Source organism: Callospermophilus lateralis, chromosome 6 (genome assembly GCF_048772815.1).
Source record: "Callospermophilus lateralis isolate mCalLat2 chromosome 6, mCalLat2.hap1, whole genome shotgun sequence".
Classification (NCBI taxonomy): Eukaryota; Metazoa; Chordata; class Mammalia; order Rodentia; family Sciuridae; genus Callospermophilus; species Callospermophilus lateralis.
The window spans coordinates 13797949-13819549 of record NC_135310.1 but is presented as its reverse complement, the minus strand read 5'-3'; the positions used below and the strand labels follow the sequence as shown (position 1 = coordinate 13819549).

Genomic DNA, 21601 nt, shown 5'->3' with positions numbered 1-21601 from the left:
AACATAAATTTTAATTTTGCTGGAATCCAATTAGGTAATTATTTGGGAGGTTAGTTCTTCTTTTGTCCTGTATATGAAATCTTGACCAACCAAAATTTTGTAATTATAACGTGTATTGAGATAATTATAGATTCACAGTTATTTAAAAAAAAACACAATACAAGTAGATCCCTTGTACATTTTTCTATTTTTCTCTGAATGGCAATCTTGTGAAAGATAGTACAGCATCACAATCAGGCTCTGGCCCGAATGCTGCCCACTGCTTTGCTCAGGCTTCCCATTCCACCTGTGCTCATTGGTGCTGTGTACACGTGCACATGGAATGTGTGAAGTTCTACACGATCATGTCATCTGTGCAGGTTCTTGTGTTTACCACCATAGTGAAAGCTGAAAAGTTCTATCAGCACAAGGATCCCATGTGTTACCAGTAAATCTTTCTCCTTTTCTAAAATTCTGTCATTTCCAATATCATATTCCAGTGGAATAACACACTACGTTAGCTTTATCCCTAAGGAGCTAAGTCTCCCTGGAGATGTATCCAAGGCACTTCATGCATGAGGTTTGCTATTTTTTATTGCCAACTGGAGTTCCATAGTAAAAATAGACCACAGGTCACCTAATCAGTCACTAGTGAAGGGTATGTGGGCTGACTTCAATTTTAGATGCTAAAAACAAAAAAATGCTGCAAACATTTTTGCACAGATTTCTGTATGAACATTAGTGTTAATTTCTTAGGGATAAATGCCCAAAGATACAATTTGAGTGTTGTATAATAATTGTGTGTTTAATTAGATAAACTACCAATCTTTTTTTTCCCCAAAGTGTCTGTACCACTCTTTATTCCCATGAGCAAAATATCAATGATCCACTTCTCCCCATCCTCACCACCATTTGCCGTTGTTCTCACTCTGGTCCAATATACAAATGACCTGTCACAATGGATGTACTTCTAGTGATCCATGGTTTCCTTGTTACAGACACTATTTTCCTATTTCTTTGCACAACTGAAGATTGGCTCTATTGAGTCTTATTCATTAGGTGTTTTACATGGTTGATTGTTTAATTGTGTTGTGTTCTTTTGAGTAGTGTTTGAGTTGGTCTTGGCGGGCAGTTAAGTTACTTGGTATCAGTTTAGTTCTTCTGAGACTTGAAGCGTACAACAGATCCATCATTTAATCTAAGGCTAATAGAGACCTACTCCCCTTTTGATGTCTGTTTCCACATCCCCTACCTCAGTCAGGTCTTTCTACTGAGGCTGATGAGAAGTGTCCTCTTATCTCCAAAGCTACAGGCATTGTTTGGTCTGAGTTCTGGTAGCTCTTTTCAGCCTTTGGTGTTTCCCTCTCACACAATAACTAATCAGTGCTCAATTATACACCCAAGGGGACTCCTCTGCAAAATTCCAGTTTCTTCTTTGTTCATCTCCCTTCTGTCGAGTACTCTGCACCACAATTCCATCTCCTTGAGCTGGATGTACTATCACTGCCATCTCCTCAGATCAGCAGGACGGTTTCCCCTTTCTCAGAGGCCACAGCCTGCTTCAACCCTTGCTCATGAAAAATGTTGCTTCATCTATTTTGTATAATTTCTTAGTTAATCATAGCATGCTAGTTAATCTGATTTCTTCTATTTTACATCGGTGGAATAAAATGGTAGCACAGTTTAAATTTTGAAGTTTCATGTTTTTCTTTTTTTAATTTATGATTACTGCTTTCTATGTTCTTAAGAACTCTGCTCACTCTCTAGAACTATCCTCTCACATTTCCTTGAAAAGCTTCCTTCTCCTAGCTTTTCTGTCTGTAATAATAATCCATCTTCAAATAACTTCTGTATGGCATGAACTAGCCATTGAACCAACTTGCTATTGTCCCCTATGGAGAGCCATTTATTCCAGCAACGTGTTTTAAAAAGAAGCTCGTTTCTCTCACTTTATGGCATTCATGACCTAATGGAAAAACAAAGACTCCTGTAGGTGTGAGTCTATTCCTCATCTCCTTTTTCACTTCATTCATCTCTATGCTGATCCTTACACCCATGCAGCAGCATGAGAGTGAGTCTTGAATTTAGATAGGATATGTCATCCAAACATGTTCTTCTTTTACACTACTTGAATTTGCATGTAAATTTCAAAACTTACATTGTGATTTCTCATGCATGAAAAGCTTACTTTGATTATAATTGGAAGCCCATTAAACCTTTACACTAACAAGAAGAGAGTTAAAATTTTAATAAGATTTGAACTTTGTGTCATCGTTGGAGAAAAGGAGGATAGTAAAACACCATGTTCCTGAAGTGCCCCTCTCCGTTTCCAAGAACCGAGCCAACTGGAGGGAACAGAGAGAGTGGGCTTAGGCCAGAATGTCCAGATAAACATTGAAGGACACTGGCTTCCTCTCATGAAAGCTGGAAATTAGGGCAACTTAGAGCTCTCCGTAGAAAGCTGTTTTCTTGTTCCAAGTTCTTTGTCAGGCTGCTCATACAATGGGGACAAAGCAAGCTAATAACCCAAAGCTGTCATTGTAACCCAACCTGTAAAATGCCCCTCCCTGTGTTAACTGGGACCCGAGAACCACTGAGAGGGAAGGGCTCCAGCAGCCACTGGACAAAGCATCGTGGCAGGTGGGGGTGCTATTATTATTATTATTATTATTATTTTTTTTTTTTGGCAGAGAGCACCAGAGGCCCTCTGTAAAAGAGAGGTTCACTGTCCAGCCCATCCCAACTTCATCTTCTTTATAAGCGTTTTTCAATAAACCTGTGTCTCCCATCTCATCTCCTGGTGTCTCCCTTGGTCTCTTAGTACTGCCCTAGCACAAGTGAGCTGGGGCAGATACTGTCTTCACAGGTATAAATATGGTGTACTTCTCCACATACTCAGGACTTCCTTGATTTCTCTCTGACATATTTAATAGTTTGGAGCAAAGAAGCTACTACACATTTCAATAGAACTGTCCCCAATCATTTCATATTTCTTGATGTTATTTTTAATAAAATTTAAATTTTTTATTATTTGTGCTGCTTAATTTCTAAGTATATATAGGTTTTTAGCTATCTGGTTGATCTCTAATCCAGTACACAAAACCTAAAAAGAATTCACCAATGAAATATCTATTTTGGTGATTTTGAATGAAGTTTCAATGCCTTTGTGTATTACCTGTCGTGTACTCATTTTTCTGCATCAGTTTTGTTCAGTTGTGTTTTTCTGTAAATATTTCCATTTCAAGTGGAGCTACAGTTTTTTGTCACAGAATGGTTTTTGAGAGCTCTTTGTGGTCTCTTCAACACCTGTAGGAATATTGGAGTACCCTCCTTTTTATTTATGAGTTGTTCTGTTATTTGTCTATTTTCTGATTTGCTAATTTTAGTTATTTTTCCTCCACATACTCTTCAGTGTTTAATTTACTGATTTTTCCTATCTACCTGAGGTGGATGCTCAAATGCCTGATTTTCTTTTTCTTTTCTCTAATGTTCACAGTTAATAGTATAAATCCAAACTTTGGTTTGAGATGAATCCAACAAGTTCTCATATGGAATAATTTCATTGTTATCTAGCACAAACTATTTTACTTATGGCTTCTTCGATCCAAGATATATATGTGCAAATATGTGCAAGTATATTATTTGAAAAACTGTGAAGATCTTATCAATAGGTTAATTTCATTGTGATTAGAATATATATATATAGTTTCATTACTTGTGGGTCAGAATATGGCATTTAGTAAGTATTTTATGCTTACTTGGAAAAATATCTGTACCTTTGAGTGTTGTGTTTTCATATAGAAATTAGTTCTATTTTGTTGCTTGTTAAAAATTTCCTTATCCACAGTGATTTTTTTTCAAAAAGGTACTATAATATAATTTCACAAAATGTTTTAGGAATTATTTATTTTTCTGTTTAGTTTTTTACATTTATAATCATGTATTTTGCATCTACATAGAAGCCAAAAATAATTTTTTTTCTGTATAGGTGCAGATAGTAACATTTTGTTCTTTCAGGACATATACTCTATGTTGTAACTATCCTATGTCATAAATCCATCTATAGATAATATATCAAGATGATAGGAGTGGCTGTGTTTTATGCTGTAAATAAAACATTATTTACAAAAACAGGAATTGGAACATAGTTTAAAATTGCCAGTATATAATATTGGGATATAGGCATTTTTTAATAAGACTTTTGACTTTAAAGTAAATTTTAGTGATATCATATAACCATACCACTCAGGGTCTGGGGGCATGATTGGGGTGAAATAGAGTATGCTTAGTGTATCTACTTTAATCTTGTTAGTCTCATTTCTCTTTTTCATTACTTTAAGGTATCTTTCTTATAAGCTGTATATAGTGGCCTTTGCATTGTTCAACATTTATGCAAATTTTTTACTTTAACTTGATACATTTATTCCAATATATTTTAAAAATTGCTAAAATAATTGATGTATAATAATACATCTACCATATTATATTTGCCTTCTACTTTTCCTACCTGTCCTCTGCTTTCTTTTCTCTCTTATCTAGCTTTCTTTTGGAATAATCAAATTAAATTTTATTATTAAGTTTTCTTTCTTATTAACTTGGGAATTATGCATTTTATTATTCTTTAGTTGTTTTACTAAAAATTACAATGTGAAATCTTGACTTAAAGCTTTTAATATAAACTAGTACTTCTCTTACTTCTCTGACAATATGAGGTTTGAAAAATATGTTCAGCATCCTACCCTATGCTCACATCTGCACCATATTTGAAGTGTATTTTAATTTTATATCACAATAGATATTTCATTATTATCCTTCTGAGTCAAAACTTATTTACATTCACCTATTTATTTACCATTAATTATCTTTATTTGTGAATTTTTATTTATTTCTGGGACGAGTTACATTTCCTCAAAAACTCCCTTAAGCAATTCTTTTAATCCAGCTCTGCTTATTATAAATAAGCAATTTTTATTTGTCTTAAAACATTTTAATTCCACCTTCCTCTTTGGAGAATATTTTTTGCTGGTTTTCTAAAATGATGTCAACAGCTATTTTCTTTCATCATTTTAAATATGTGATTGAAATTTTCCCCTGTATTTTATTGTTTTTTATTCCTTAATAATTCTTTATATGAAACCTTCAGCTTATCAAGAGTAGTAAGATCTTCCAAACAAAAGCTGAATAAAGAAACTCTAGAATTCAATAACACAATCAATAACTTGGACTTAACTGACATATATAGAATATTTTATCCTTCAGCGAGTGAATACAGATTCTTCTCAGCAGCACATGGATTCTTTTCTAAAATAGACTATATGTTATGCCACAAAGAAACCTCTTAACAAATACAAAATGGTAGAGATACTACCCTGTATTCTATCAGATCATAATGGAATGAAACTAGGAAACAATGATAAAATAAAGATATAAGCTACTCCAACACCCAGAGACTAAATAATATTCTACTGAATGAATAGTGGGTTGCTAAAGACACCCAGAAGGAGATTAAAAAATTCTTAGAGGTAAATGAGAACACTGATACAACATATCTCTGGTAAACTATTAAGGCAATTCTAAGAGGAAAGTTTATTGCATGGAGTTCATTCTTTAACAGAAGAAAAAGTCAAAAAATAAATGACTTAATATTACATGTCAAAGTTACATCAAATAAATGACTTAATATTACATGTCAAAGTCCATCAAATGCAGTAAAAGACAGGAAATAATTAAAATCAGAGCTGAAATCAATGAAATTGAAACAAAAGAAACATTTGAAAAAATTGACAAAAAATTGATTCTTTGAAAAAATAAATAAAATTGACATACCCTTAGCCATGCTAATAAAGAGAAGGAGAGAGAAAATTCAAATTACTAACATACTTGATGAAAAAGAAAATATCACAACAGACACTACAGAAAACAGAAGATAATTAGAAACTATTTTCAAAACTTGTACTCCAATAAAATAGAAAATATTGAAGGCATTGACAAATTTCTAGATTCCTATGATTTTCCAAAATTGAATCAGGATGATATACACAATTTAAACAGATCAGTTTCAAGAAATGAAATAGAAGATGCCATCAGAAGCCCATCAACCAAGAAAAGCCAGGAATAGATGGATACACAGCTGAGGTCTTCAAGACCTTTAATGAAGAACTAATACCAATACTTATCAAATTATTTCATGAAATAGAAAAAGAGAGATCACTTCCAAATTCATTTTATGACGCCAGTATCACCATGATTCCAAAACCAGGCAAGGAAACATCAAAGAAAGAAAACATCAGACCAATATCTCTAATAAACATAGATGCAAAAATTCTCAATAAAATTCTGAAAAGTTGAATACAAAACATATCAAAAAGATAGAGCACCATAATGAAGTGGGATTCATCCAAGGGATGTAAGGTTGTTTCAAGATATGGAAATCAGTAAATGTAATTTGTCACATCAGTAGACTTAAAGATAAGAATCACATGATCATCTCAATAGATGCAGAAAAAGCATTTGACAAAAATACAGCACCCTATTATGTTCAAAACACTAGAAAAACTAGGGATAACAGAATCATATCTCAACATCATAAAAGCTATCTATGCTAAGCCCCAGGCCAACATCATTCTAAATGGAGAAAAATTGAAAGTATTCCCTCTAAAAACTGTAACAAGACAGGGATGCCCTCTTTCACCACTTCTTGTTAACACAGATCTTGAAACATTGGCCAGAGAAATTATTGGATAAAAAGAAATTAAAGGGATACAGATAGGAAAAGAAGAACTCAAATATCACTATTTACTGATGATATGATTATATATCTAGAAGACCAAAAAAATTCCACCAGAAAACTTCTAGAACTAATAACTGAATTCAGCAGAGTAGTACAATAAAAATATCCACACTCATAAATCAAAGGCATTTCTGTATATCAGTGACAAATCATCTGAAAGGGAAATGAGGAAAACTACCCCATTTACAATAGTCTCTAAATAAATACTTGGGAATCATCTTAATGAAAGAGGTGAAAGACTTCTACAATGAAAACTACAGAACACTAAAGGAAGAAATTAAAGCAGACCTTAGAAGATGGAAAGGTCTACCTTGTTCTTGGATAGGCATTATTAATATTGTCAAAATGATCATACTACTGAAAGTGTCCTATAGATTGAATGCAATTCCAATCAAAGTCCCAATGACATTCCACACAGAAATAGAAAAGGCAGTAATGAAATTTATCTGGAAAAATAAGAGACCCAGAATAGCTAAAGCAATCCTTAGCAAGAAGAGTGAAGAAGGTGGTATAGTGATGCCTTAAACTATACTACAGAGCAATAGTAACAAAATCAGCATGGTATTGTCAGCAAAATAGACTGGTAGACCAATGGTACAGAATAGAGGACACAGACACTAACCCACACAACTACAGTAATTTTATATTGGACAAAGGCACCAAAAACATACTTTGGAGAAAAATAGCCTCTTCAAAAAATGGCTCTGGGAATACTGAAAATCCATATGCAACAAAACGAAATGAAACCCCTATCTCTCACCATGCACAAACCTCAACTCAAAATGGACCTAGGAATTAAACCAGAGACACTGTGTCTAATAGAAGAAAAAGTAGGCCCAAATCTCCATCATGTCATATTAGGCCCCAACTTCTTTAATAAGATTCCTATAGCACAATAATTAAAATAAAGAATCAATAAATGGGATGCATTCAAACTAAAAATCTTCTTCTTGACAAAAGAAACAATCAGTGAGGTGGATAGAGAGCCTACATTTTGGGAGCAAAGTATTACCACATGCACATCAGATAAAGCACTAATCTCTAGGATATATAAAGAACTCAAAAATTTTAACAACAACAAAAAAACCCCAAATAACCCAATCAATAAATGGGCCAAAGAAATGAAGAGTCACTTCTCAGAAGAAGATATACAATTAATCAACAAATATATGAAAAAATGTTCAACATCTCTAGCAATTAGAGAAATGAAAATCAAAACTATTCTAAAATTTCATCTCACTCCAGTCAGAATGGCAGCTATCAAAACAAACAACAATAAGCATTGGTGAGGGTGTGTGGGGGAAAAGGCACACTCGTACATTGCCGTGGGACTACAAATTGATGCAGCCAATATGGAAAACAGTATGGAGATTCCTTGGAAAACTGGAGATGGAACCACCATTTAACCCAGTTATCCCTCTCCTTGGTCTATACCCAAAGGACTTAAGAACAGAATACTACAGGGACACAACCACATAAATGTTTATAGCAGCACAATTCACAATAGCTAAACTGTGGAACCAACCTAGGTGCCCTTCAGTTGATGAATGGATAGCAAAAATGTTGTATATATATACAGTGGAATATTATTCAGCATTAAAAGGGAATAAAATCATGGCATTTGCAGGTAAATGGATGGAATTGGATAATATAATGCTAAGTGAAGCTAGCCAACCCCAGAAAACTAAATGCTGAATGTTTTCTCTGATATAAGGATGCTGATTCATAATGGAGTTTGTGTGAGGAGCATGGGTGGGTTAGAGGAACTCTAGATAGAGCAATGGGGAGGGAGGGGAATGGAGGGGATAAGGGGGTAGAAAATATGGTGGAATGAGATAGTCATCATTACCCTAAGTACATGTATGAAGATACAAATCATGTGACTCTACTTTGTGTTCAACCAGAGATAAAAAATTGTGCTCTATATATGTAATATGAATCATAATGCATTCTGTTGTCATATAACAGATTAGAATAAAAAAAGAACACATTATTTCAAAGAATTGAGCAAACCATGAAAGAAACAGAAAATATTTCATTTATTCCTCCTACAAATATTCATTGTGATCTACAATGTTCTAGATGTCTGGGGTTCTTCCATGACTGAAAAAGACAACATTTCTGGTTTTTTGGAATTATACACTATAACAAATATTTTGTTGGAAAATAAGCATGAGAAGAAAATAGATCCATGTGAAGAGCTAAGGACTGCAGGGGGAGCTGAAGCTTGAAATGCGCTCCACTGGGAATTGTAGAAATGCAATTGTAGAAATGCAATCTGGTTTGGACATATATGGTATAAGGGTGTTCCTCAAGGGCTCCTGGGTCAGAATCTTGGTTCTCAGTGTCACAGTGTTAATAGGTGGTGGGTCTCCTGAGAGATGGGTTCCAAATATGAGGTCTGTAAGTCATTAGGGGCACTGTCTTGAGAGGTTGAAATTGTCCTTAGGACACTTCAGGTAGCCCCCATTTCTTTGTATATCTGCCTTCCTGTCTCACCACATGAATCCTAACTCTCACACACACTGCCATTTTGATGTAATTTTCGAGATCTGATGAATTTGGGGGCAGACCCTTGCTAGAGATAGCACTATACTGTTTGGACTTTCAACCTCTAACTTATGAGATAAATGAATCCATTTTTTATAAGGCATCCAGTCTCAGATATTTCATTATAGCCATTAAAAACATACCTAGGCACACATATAGTAGATTTCTCAATATAGTCAGTTTCATCTTGGATTGCCTTGTGAAAGGGAGTTCTAGTGACTCTAAAAAAGAAAAAAAAAAGAGGAATACTACAGGAAAAAGAAATTTGGGAGCATATGTGTGTATGTTATCAATATGAAATTTTGATTTTTAAAGAAATAATACACTGCTGAAAGCCCAGACAAAATGAATCTTCATAGCCTTTTTCCAAAGAAGAGTTTTCTAGTTAAGTTAAAAGTTTGTGCAAATGTCCCTAGGCAAGAATATGCAAAAACATTTTATTTAATTTAAAATGGCTGGTATAGTCTTAGCAAAGTGTAGGTGTAGAAGTGGAGCTAGTCAGGTATACCATAGAGGAAGGACACAGGTCCTATGATAGCTCTGGGACTATTGAGGGTGGGGGGAAGCTGAGGAAAATTAGTAAAATTTTGAATGTGTTTGAAGGTGGAACCAACAGGGTAACCTGATAGTTGGGAGGCAAAGTGTGAGAGAAAATCAAGAGTTAAGAATTCTGGACCATGGAAGTAAAAGACTGGAGATGGGAAAGGGACAGGTGTGGGAAAATAGAAGTGCAGGCGTACCAAGGAATGATGTTTATTTGGTGGATACATGAATGTGAATTAAGAGTAGAAGTTAAAATGAAGGAATAAATTTGAAACCTTGAATGTACAGAAACCGTTTAAAGCAGCCTAATGTTTAAAATTAATTTAAAAGCTAAGCCATGTGCAGAATTATGATTATGAGGATAAACAAAGAGAAGTAAAGTGTCAGGAACTGAACCCAGGGATGCCCAAGGCTCAGGAGCTCACAGAGAAGAAGAAAAGAAGCTGACGACGAAGACCAAGAACCACAAATACAGTAAAAGGAAAATGAATTGAGGGAGACAAATTGAAAACACTTTGTATTCCCAATGTTTTTAGCAAATCAGCAAAAAAGAATTGGAAACAAACTTTGAATCTGAATAAAATTCTCAGAGTTGGAGAAAAGCATCTGTTGGGTTTTCATGTGCCCTACATGTCCCAGAAAAGGAAGGTAAAAGGAGGAAGATGGAGCTTCCATACACAGAGGGGTGGCTGTGCAACCAACAGAGTGTGGAGAGTTGAAAAGGTAATCAGCAGGAGAAAGAACATGAGGAAGTTAATGCTTCAACAAATAGTGGATGTAGAGGAAAAAAGAAACATTGGTTAAAACACAAGGGAAGCACAGTGAGAGGGTGGGAGACTGAAGATGCAGTGCTGGGTTAACATTGAGGAGGTTAAACGCTGGAAGAAAGGAATGATCGAAATAGTCAAAACACCAAAAATCAAATGAAAAAACATAGATTTTCTTTAGTTAAAAATAAACAAGTAACAAACAACAAAACAAAAGTCATCATTTGTGCCGAAGGCAAAGAATAATTTTCAGTGGACTTAGAGCCAAGCAAAACGTCAGTGTGCTGCCATTGAAAAGAAGGTGGATCTCCTGAGAAAGAGAAAGCTCACAAGTGTGTGTGTGTGTGTGTGTGTGTGTGTGTGTAGGCAGAGGGGAAGAATGAGGGAGGGAAAAAAGGTGAAGAAGAAACAGACAGAGAAATTTCTCAATTTTAAAGAGTCAGATGAGAAATTAAAATATCAGAACCAATAAACTCATGAAATAAGGTCTTAGAGCACGTAGGAGAAGACAGAATGCAAAGAAAAATGGATTTTGGAAGGAGACGGAGGAAAAAAGTCACAATATGTTCAAATAATAATAAAATGAGAAGGAACCATTATATCATTCTGAAAAAAATGAAAAAAAAAAGCAACATAAAAAGCTAAAGATTTAGAATAGACACGTGGGAAAACTTTAAAACAACAACAACAAGATTTGAACATGTCTAAGATTAATTGAGGAGTACTCAAGTGACAAAGGACACTGCATCCCAGCACCACTGCCAGAACACTATTTGAAATCTTCCAGCAGAATTTCAGAGAGCCTATATGCAGATGCAAAGAAACTAGGTTTGTGTGTGACTCCCCGAAAATAAATTGGGTAGACAATTAAATATGGCCTACCACAAGAACTGCCACTAAACCCAGGTCCAAGCTGTAGGGGTGAAAAGTCCCTGTGGGCCATTGCTACAGGGTCATCCAATTTCCCCAAATTCCATTTCCATCTTCTTTCTCTCATCTGTGATCAACCAGAAAGCCATTTGCTTGAATTTTATTTTAGCTTCCAATTTTATTTCACCTCATGTCATCTCCATTACACTTTAATGTTAACCTAAACCCCACTGAAGCCTCCATTCTTAGTCCTCAGAAATAATAATAAAAAAAAACAATATCCAGAGAGCACAGGCACCAACAGCAACTACCAAATGTTCTAATGAAACTAGGAGTCTGAGGGGTCTCCACCAAAAGCTTCCTGTACTTATGGACAAAAAACTCAGTCATCTACATACACCTACTGTTTGAGATTTTCCCACAATGCTTTGTTGTGAGGTCAGAGCTAGAAATGGCTCAGTCATGCCTGGACATAGCCCCAGTGGTCCTCTCTCTCTGGGGCCTCCAGAACGTTTTCCGTTTTCAGAATAAGAATAGAAAAGGACTCAAGAAGTTATTTACTTCAGTGGGGGTGTGGAGACTGATATTCACTTGTTTAGAAATTACCATTTCTAAGTGGTAGCGCACTTGCCTAGCATGCATGAGGCACTGGGTTTGATTCTCAGCACCATGTAAAAATAAAGGTATTGGGTCCACCTAAAACTAAAAATGAATATTAAAAAAAGAAATTGTTATTTGTGCACTAGTTTAAAGGACTTGTCATTTCAAGTCTCAAAATTTCTACTTATTTTGGGCTTTGGAAGACCCTACCTACCTGCACTCAAGGCATTCAATTCCTTTTTTATTCAAAGAGTTATCAAAAGTATGGTAACACCTCACCAAACTTATGATGGTACAACGGAATGCTCTTCACTGAGAAAACGTACAGCACAGTTTTCAAAACTATAGGTTGAGAGTGAAGAGGCATCATCATTTCCACTAGGGTCCTCATAGATTTCTCCTTGGAATGCAAAACACAGTGGGTTGGTAGATTCAAAGTGAAAAAGGACAAAACATGGAAGCCCAGGCAAAAGTGTCCTTCCCAAAGGAGGAGTCATTCCAAATAATTGGGAGCCTTCATGCTGCTATAGCAAAGTACTTCACTCTGGGTAATTTATTAGCAGGACTTAACTTCTCCAGACCTGTAGACCGAATGCATCACCCACCGTAAAACCAGGGGAGCTCAGCATTTACTCACATTTTTGGGGGCCGGCATCTGTCAGCCAGTGAAGTGAGGGCAGGTGGCCACTGAGACCTCTGAGCTTGCAGATGGACTCCCTGCCTGATCCTCATAGTGGTAATTCTGGGAGTCTGTGACCGGATTTCCTCTGCCAGACAAAAGACAGGGCTCACATCTGATTAGGGCCATCCAGATGCCTCATTGAACTTAGTAACCCCCGCATAGACCCGGTCTCTCCATATGGGCACACTTTGAGCTCCTGGGTTAGGACTTCAAAACAAGGACTGTGAGGGGCTAGGAGTTGGCCCATCACACAGATGAGGCGGATTCCTCCCCAAACATCAGGCCATTGTGAGAAGATATGTGATCCCAGCCCTTATTTTCCAGAGGCCCTTGAGTCACTAAGGAAGTGACCAGGCATGCCATGGACTACTGGAGTCACCAAGAATGCTTCCCAATGGGGCAGTGACAGAGGACCCCGCCATGCCAGGTGGGCACACAGGTGCCTGGATGAACCATCCGTTTCGTCTCTTCTTCCTGGCACTGGCAATGCTTTCTACAACTCTCCACACCCTCCTTTGTCCCTTCCTCCTTTGTCCCTGTGCTGAGTCCCTTCACCCCTGCCCGCTGTCCCATCTCCCTTCCCTGCACACAGTATCATGAAGACGATGCCATAGACCACTGGGGTCTCCCAGGCCTTCTCAGAGGTGATTTCTCCAACAGTTGCCACCCACCCTGTGGACAATGCTCAGGTAGGGACTCCTGAGCATTACAAGGTCACCAAGTAAAAGTCATGTCTACACTGGCTCAAGGGGAGAGCCAGTGTAGAGCAAATCTGTCTGAACCAGCTCAAAGCAACCCAATGCTCCATGATGGCTCAAGGCCAGTGAGTCTCTACCTGCACTGAAGAGGGAGGCACAGAGGTCAGGCCTGGGAGAGGATGGCGGGTTGGACCCTGTGGGCCCTGCCCTCAGCCTGAGGCCCCACCTTCTTTTCATCAGCCTACAATTTAATCTTTGGAACAAAATGTTAGGATCCAATTTGAAACCAATTTATTAAGAAACAGCTGAAAAGAATGTGGGAAAGGAGAGAGGGGCAGGGCGAAGTGTCCCCGCAGGGCGAAGTGTCCCCACAGGGCGAAGTGTCCCCGCAGGGCGAAGTGTCCCAGGCAGAACAGTCTGAGGTCTTCCGCAGGTGGGGGAAGAGGAGAGACGGCCTTCCGCTGGCGCTGTCTGTCTGTCTGGCTCTCCACTTCCTTGGAGGCAGGCTGACTATGGATGTGGCATGTCTCTTCTCTGTCACATTGGAACCACTTTTTTGCTGACACGTGGCACGCAGCAGCAGCACAGGGCTCGGACACAGGCAACGATCCTGCTCCTCACCCGTTCCCAGCCATTGGTGTGGCCAGGGCCTTGCCTCGGGGCTGTGTCCTGGGAGGAGGAGCTGCTGTGTGCCCTGGACCACCAGCCGAGGACCCTGGAGGGCGCGGGACTGGGGAAGCCAGAGTCAGACCGGGAGCAGCTGCGGAGAGTGGGGGCCCCTGCAGGCGGGCAGCGCAGAGGAATGGCAGGCAGGCTGCCACCCCTGATGGCCCTGTGCCCTGGCTGTTGGGCGATCTCGGGCAGCGGGTTCTCAGAGGGCAAGGGGAAGGTGCGCAGCGCAGGCTGGCTGGCGCTCCTCTGCGGGAGGACAGGCACACTGGAGAGATTCTCGGGGCGCTGGCGAGGCCTAAGCCACGGAGGCACAGGCTGCCCCTGGAAGGCGCTCCCTACCCCCTGGCCTTGCTGGTGCTTCAGGATGAGGTACGTGGCCATCACCACATCAAACTTCCTCTTGGCCAGAGACACCCAGGTTTGGTAGGGATCAAAACCCAGGTCGAACAGCATGGTCAGGATGGCGGGGTCTGGGCGTGTGGGGAGGGCCTGGCTAGAAGGATGGGGTGCACGCGGCTCACCCTGCCGCAGCCATGGGTGCTTCAAGATCTGCTTCAGTGTGGGTCGCTTCTTGGGGTTCAAGACCAGGATCTGGAGGATGAGCCTTCGTGCTTTGACGGGAACAGAGCTGGGCACCTTGAACCTTGCCAGAAGGATCCTCAACAGCATCTCCTGAGGGGTGTCCCCCCTGAATGGGTGGCTCCCCGTCAACATAAAATAGAGAATGACGCCCAGGCTCCAGATGTCCGCTGGGGGGCCCTCATACTCTTGCTTCAGGACAACTTCTGGGGCGATGTAAGCCAGAGTACCCCATAAGTCATTCAGCTTCTGCCCGGCCGTGAACCTGGCGCTGAGGCCGAAGTCGATGAGTTTCACGTGTCCTCTGGCATCCAGCACGATGTTCCCTGGCTTCAGGTCTCGGTGCACGATGCCCTTGTCGTGGCAGTGGGCCAGGGCACACACGATCTGCCTGAAGAGTCTGCAGGCCTCCTCCTGCTGCATGCCACCAGGTGGGATGTGCTCAAGTAGCTGTCCCCCACCTGCATACTCCATCACCATATACAGGTTCTCCCTGGTCCTGATCACCTGAAAGAGCTGGATCACGTTGGGGTGCTCCAGGCTCTTCAACATTAGAGGTTCGGAGAGGTCCGAGATGTTCTGCGTCACCGTCTTCAGGACTTTCACTGCCACCTCTGCCCCCGTGAGGCGATGGCGGGCCAGGTGGACCTCACCAAACTCGCCATGCCCAATGGCCCTCAGGACCTCATACTGGTCCAGGAAGCCTGGCTCCTGGCAGGAGCCCGGCCCCCACAACGCTACTCTAGACTGACTACTCTGGCTAACCATGACACCCTGAGCAGGAACACCCACTAAGGATGCTAGCTGAAAAACAAAAATAACAAACCAAAACAACAAAACAAAATCAAAAACCAAAACCAGACAAAACAAAAAACCCAAATCAAAAAACCAGTATCCAACAGACCACAACCACCGACCGCCAACCACCAAACGCACTAACTATCTGGGAGTCCGACAGGTCACCACCAAGAGCTTCCTGTACTTGTGGACAAAACCCCAGCCTCAGCCGCCCCCTTATATACCGGCTGTTTGAGATTCCTCACAATGGCTCCTTGTGACGTCAGAGCTAGAAATGGCCCAGTCATGGCTGGACATAGCCCCAGTGGTCCTCTCCCTCTGGGGCCTCCAGAACTTTTTCCATTTTCAGAATAACAATAGAAAAGGACTCCAGATGTTTTTTGCTTCGGTGGGGTGTGGAGACTGATGTTTACTTGTTTAGAAATCAACATTTGTACACTAGCTCAATGGACTTGTCATTTCAAGTCTCCAAATTTCTACTGACTTTGGGCTTTGGAAGACCTTGTCCTATCTGCACTCAAGGCATTCAATTCCTCTCTCTTTGTAGAATTACCATCAAAAGTGTGGTAGCCCCTCATCCACCTTGTGATACCACAACTGAATGCTCTGTCCCCTGAGACACTCTGGCGCTCAGTCTTCACACCCATGGGGTTGGGAGGGAGGAAGGCGTCCTCATCATTTCCCCAGATGGTCCTCGTAAGACCTCCTCTTAGAAGCCCTGGAATGCAAGAGACTTGATAGATTCAAAGTGATAAAAGACAAAACGTGGAAGCCAAAAATCTACAAAGGCAGAGGTGTCTTTCCCAAAGAGGGAAGAAATGGAGGTGTTCCTGGGGACTGGGTCCCCTCATGCTGCTGGAGCAAAGTACCTTAGACTGGGCAATTTATGAACAGGACTTACTTCTCCTGGTTCTGTAGACTGGCAAGTTCAAGATCAAAGCACATTTTGATGACTCCACACATGATGGGAGGGGCAGAGGATTTAACTGGATCCCTCAATCACCTTTCTTTTCTTTTTTTATTTCTTATGAGGGGCATCCTGGTGAGTTCACCCAGGACCTCACACATGTCAGGAAAATCTGTACCACTGAGGTCCATGCCTAGCTCCCCAGAAGAGCAAAGGTTTTGCACTCTGGAGAAAACAAACCTGGAGGTCCCACATTGTTCACTATGACTCCTGGTTTGTCTATTAGAAAATCTTCAGTGCTCACACTTTGCCAAAGTGAACATGGCCAAGTGAGTCCTCTGGGCTTCACAGTCATGTCAATCTATGTATGGTAGGGGTGGCCCGATGGGAGTCAAGCAGCATGCCCCTGGGGGTAAAGGCAGGAAGGAGTGTTTTGAGAGGCTAACACAGGACTTATGACTTCCACCAGCAATCTGGACTTCAGCTGCCTCAAAAACATCACAGGGACACAATGAACCTGCCAGGAAGGTGCCACAGTGCCGCAGTCTGGCTGCAGCAAAATAACCGGGGGGTGACGAACAACTCGAACAACTTGTGTAGATTGATAAATTGTTCAGAAGGTTGTTTTCTTAGTGGAATTCTACAGGATTTTCTTTAGCCATCCAGAGTTCCTGCCTTCATCCCACTGCCGGTGAAAACACAGGTGGAAGAATTTCCAGTGTTGCTGAGAACTGGACGAGACTTCCGCTGAGAACCGGACAAGACTTTGGATCAAACTAGCTGCCTGCAGAACTTACCTGGACTGTGATTTAAGCTAGCTGCCTGCAGAACTTACCTGGACTGTGATTTAAGCTAGCTGGCTACAGAACTTACCTGGACTGTGTTTTACCTGGACTGTGAGTTAATCTATTGAGACACTGTTTTACCTGGACTGAGACAACAAACTGTAATCTACAACAAATTGTAACTCGGTATCTTTGCTAATGGTGTCATTGCTGGTATAATTTTTCCAAGGGCTTCTTGCACGGAGCCATCAATTGGCTTGGTATTGTGGCATTTTGTATCCTCCCTTTCTGTTTGTAGCAGATTGTTTATGGTGTTTGTGTAAAAACCACTATGGTCATTATTTAAATTAAACAAAAGGGGGAAATGTTAAAGTCTGTAAACAAGTCAGGAAGGCACCTGGCATATTGCCAGAGAAATGTTAGGGTCTGTAAACAATTCTGGATGGTGCCTGGTAAAATGCCAGAGGAGTGGTTTGTGAAGTAACAAAAGCGAGCCATGAAGTGTGGAGATTTCTTATTGGTTGACTGCTGTATCTAGTTTATGTTAATTAGATAAGCTGTGTGGAATGTATAAATACCTCTGTTGTCTTACAATAAACGGCTTCCACTCCTGCTGTATCAATCTACACAAGTTGTTCGTCACCCCCCGGTTATTTTGCTGCAGCCAGACTGCGGCACTGTGGCACCTTCCTGGCAGGTTCATTGTGTCCCTGTGATGTTTTTGAGGCAGCTGAAGTCCAGATTGCTGGTGGAAGTCATAAGTCCTGTGTTAGCCTCTCAAAACACTCCTTCCTGCCTTTACCCCCAGGGACATGCTGCTTGACTCCCATCGGACCACCCCTACCATACATAGATTGACATGACTGTGAAGCCCAGAGGACTCACTTGGCCATGTTCACTTTGGCAAAGTGTGAGCACTGAAGATTTTCTAATAGACAAACCAGGAGTCATAGTGAACAATGTGGGACCTCCAGGTTTGTTTTCTCCAGAGTGCAAAACCTTTGCTCTTCTGGGGAGCTAGGCATGGACCTCAGTGGTACAGATTTTCCTGACATGTGTGAGGTCCTGGGTGAACTCACCAGGATGCCCCTCATAAAAAATAAAAAAAGAAAAGAAAGGTGATTGAGGGATCCAGTTAAATCCTCTGCCCCTCCCATCATGTGTGGAGTCATCAAAATGTGCTTTGATCTTGAACTTGCCAGTCTACAGAACCAGGAGAAGTAAGTCCTGTTCATAAATTGCCCAGTCTAAGGTACTTTGCTCCAGCAGCATGAGGGATCCCAGTCCCCAGGAACGCCTCCATTTCTTCCCTCTTTGGGAAAGACACCTCTGCCTTTGTAGATTTTTGGCTTCCACGTTTTGTCTTTTATCACTTTGAATCTATCAAGTCTCTTGCATTCCAGGGCTTCTAAGAGGAGGTCTTACGAGGACCATCTGGGGAAATGATGAGGACGCCTTCCTCCCTCCCAACCCCATGGGTGTGAAGACTGAGCGCCAGAGTGTCTCAGGGGACAGAGCATTCAGTTGTGGTATCACAAGGTGGATGAGGGGCTACCACACTTTTGATGGTAATTCTACAAAGAGAGAGGAATTGAATGCCTTGAGTGCAGATAGGACAAGGTCTTCCAAAGCCCAAAGTCAGTAGAAATTTGGAGACTTGAAATGACAAGTCCATTGAGCTAGTGTACAAATGTTGATTTCTAAACAAGTAAACATCAGTCTCCACACCCCACCGAAGCAAAAAACATCTGGAGTCCTTCCCTATTCTTATTCTGAAAATGGAAAAAGTTCTGGAGGCCCCAGAGGGAGAGGACCACTGGGGCTATGTCCAGCCATGACTGGGCCATTTCTAGCTCTGACGTCACAAGGAGCCATTGTGAGGAATCTCAAACAGCTGGTATATAAGGGGGCGGCTGAGGCTGGGGTTTTGTCCACAAGTACAGGAAGCTCTTGGTGGTGACCTGTCGGACTCCCAGATAGTTAGTGCGTTTGGTGGTTGGCGGTCGGTGGTTGTGGTCTGTGGATACTGGTTTTTTGATTTGGGTTTTTTGTTTTGTCTGGTTTTGGTTTTTGATTTTGTTTTGTTGTTTTGGTTTGTTATTTTTGTTTTTCAGCTAGCATCCTTAGTGGGTGTTCCTGCTCAGGGTGTCATGGTTAGCCAGAGTAGTCAGTCTAGAGTAGCGTTGTGGGGGCCGGGCTCCTGCCAGGAGCCAGGCTTCCTGGACCAGTATGAGGTCCTGAGGGCCATTGGGCATGGCGAGTTTGGTGAGGTCCACCTGGCCCGCCATCGCCTCACGGGGGCAGAGGTGGCAGTGAAAGTCCTGAAGACGGTGACGCAGAACATCTCGGACCTCTCCGAACCTCTAATGTTGAAGAGCCTGGAGCACCCCAACGTGATCCAGCTCTTTCAGGTGATCAGGACCAGGGAGAACCTGTACATGGTGATGGAGTACGCAGGTGGGGGACAGCTACTTGAGCACATCCCACCTGGTGGCATGCAGCAGGAGGAGGCCTGCAGACTCTTCAGGCAGATCGTGTGTGCCCTGGCCCACTGCCACGACAAGGGCATCGTGCACCGAGACCTGAAGCCAGGGAACATCGTGCTGGATGCCAGAGGACACGTGAAACTCATCGACTTCGGCCTCAGCGCCAGGTTCACGGCCGGGCAGAAGCTGAATGACTTATGGGGTACTCTGGCTTACATCGCCCCAGAAGTTGTCCTGAAGCAAGAGTATGAGGGCCCCCCAGCGGACATCTGGAGCCTGGGCGTCATTCTCTATTTTATGTTGACGGGGAGCCACCCATTCAGGGGGGACACCCCTCAGGAGATGCTGTTGAGGATCCTTCTGGCAAGGTTCAAGGTGCCCAGCTCTGTTCCCGTCAAAGCACGAAGGCTCATCCGCCAGATCCTGGTCTTGAACCCCAAGAAGCGACCCACACTGAAGCAGATCTTGAAGCACCCATGGCTGCGGCAGGGTGAGCCGCGTGCACCCCATCCTTCTAGCCAGGCCCTCCCCACACGCCCAGACCCCGCCATCCTGACCATGCTGTTCGACCTGGGTTTTGATCCCTACCAAACCTGGGTGTCTCTGGCCAAGAGGAAGTTTGATGTGGTGATGGCGACGTACCTCATCCTGAAGCACCAGCAAGGCCAGGGGGTAAGGAGCGCCTTCCAGGGGCAGCCTGTGCCTCCGTGGCTTAGGCCTCGCCAGCGCCCCGAGAATCTCTCCAGTGTGCCTGTCCTCCCACAGAGGAGCGCCAGCCAGCCTGCGCTGCGCACCTTCCCCTTGCCCTCTGAGAACCCGCTGCCCGAGATCGCCCAACAGCCAGGGCACAGGGCCATCAGGGGTGGCAGCCTGCCTGCCATTCCTCTGCGCTGCCCGCCTGCAGGGGCCCCCACTCTCCGCAGCTGCTCCCGGTCTGACTCTGGCTTCCCCAGTCCCGCGCCCTCCAGGGTCCTCGGCTGGTGGTCCAGGGCACACAGCAGCTCCTCCTCCCAGGACACAGCCCCGAGGCAAGGCCCTGGCCACACCAATGGCTGGGAACGGGTGAGGAGCAGGATGGCTGCCTGTGTCCGAGCCCTGTGCTGCTGCTGCGTGCCACGTGTCAGCAATAATGTGGCTCCAATGTGACAGAAGAGACATGCCACATCCATTGTCAGCCTGCCTCCAAGGAAGTGGAGAGCCAGACAGACAGACAGCGCCAGCGGAAGGCCGTCTCTCCTCTTCCCCCACCTGCGGAAGACCTCAGACTGTTCTGCCTGGGACACTTCGCCCTGCGGGGACACTTCGCCCTGCCCCTCTCTCCTTTCCCACATTCTTTTCAGCTGTTTCTTAATAAATTGGTTTCAAATTGGATCCTAACATTTTGTTCCAAAGATTAAATTGTAGGCTGATGAAAAGAAGGTGGGGCCTCAGGCTGAGGGCAGGGCCCACAGGGTCCAACCCGCCATCCTCTCCCAGGCCTGACCTCTGTGCCTCCCTCTTCAGTGCAGGTAGAGACTCACTGGCCTTGAGCCATCATGGAGCATTGGGTTGCTTTGAGCTGGTTCAGACAGATTTGTTCTACACTGGCTCTCCCCTTGAGCCAGTGTAGACATGACTTTTACTTGGTGACCTTGTAATGCTCAGGAGTGCCTTCCTGAGCATTGTCCACAGGGTGGGTGGCAACTGTTGGAGAAATCACCTCTGAGAAGGCCTGGGAGACCCCACTGGTCTGTGGTATCATCTTCATGATACTGTGTGCAGGGAAGGGAGATGGGACAGCGGGCAGGGGTGAAGGGACTCAGCACAGGGACAAAGGAGGAAGGGACAAAGGAGGGTGTGGAGAGTTGTAGAAAGCATTGCCAGTGCCGGGAAGAAGAGACGGAACGGATGGTTCA

The 21601-nt window shown here is 42.7% G+C and overlaps 2 protein-coding genes across 2 annotated transcripts; one reads left to right on the top strand and one right to left on the bottom strand.

The window, feature by feature from the left end:
* Nucleotides 1–14016: 14016 nt before the first annotated feature.
* On the bottom strand, nucleotides 14017–15815 carry LOC143401739 (sperm motility kinase 2B-like). The gene is made up of 2 exons (XM_076859363.2): nucleotides 15753–15815; nucleotides 14017–15534 (listed from the first exon to the last, which is right to left on the bottom strand). Exons 1-2 carry the CDS (start codon nucleotides 15813–15815, stop codon nucleotides 14017–14019), a joined length of 1581 nt encoding a protein of 526 aa, XP_076715478.2.
* A 2264-nt stretch (nucleotides 15816–18079) lies between these two features.
* On the top strand, nucleotides 18080–20852 carry LOC143641811 (sperm motility kinase 2B-like). The gene is made up of 3 exons (XM_077109641.1): nucleotides 18080–18194; nucleotides 18624–18788; nucleotides 19339–20852. Exons 1-3 carry the CDS (start codon nucleotides 18080–18082, stop codon nucleotides 20850–20852), a joined length of 1794 nt encoding a protein of 597 aa, XP_076965756.1.
* The last annotated feature ends 749 nt before the right edge of the window (nucleotides 20853–21601 follow it).

Bases quoted from the DNA above. Each gene is read 5' to 3' on its own strand.
- LOC143401739 (XM_076859363.2), bottom strand. From the start codon at position 15,815: ATGACTGGGCCATTTCTAGCTCTGACGTCACAAGGAGCCATTGTGAGG. The intron at 15,535-15,752 runs GTATATAAGGGG...TTTGTTTTTCAG, and splicing joins TGAGGAATCTCAAACAGCCG to CTAGCATCCTTAGTGGGTGT.
- LOC143641811 (XM_077109641.1), top strand. From the start codon at position 18,080: ATGACTGTGAAGCCCAGAGGACTCACTTGGCCATGTTCACTTTGGCAA. The intron at 18,195-18,623 runs GTTTGTTTTCTC...CTTGCATTCCAG, and splicing joins GAACAATGTGGGACCTCCAG to GGCTTCTAAGAGGAGGTCTT. The intron at 18,789-19,338 runs GTAATTCTACAA...TTTTTCAGCTAG, and splicing joins GGGCTACCACACTTTTGATG to CATCCTTAGTGGGTGTTCCT.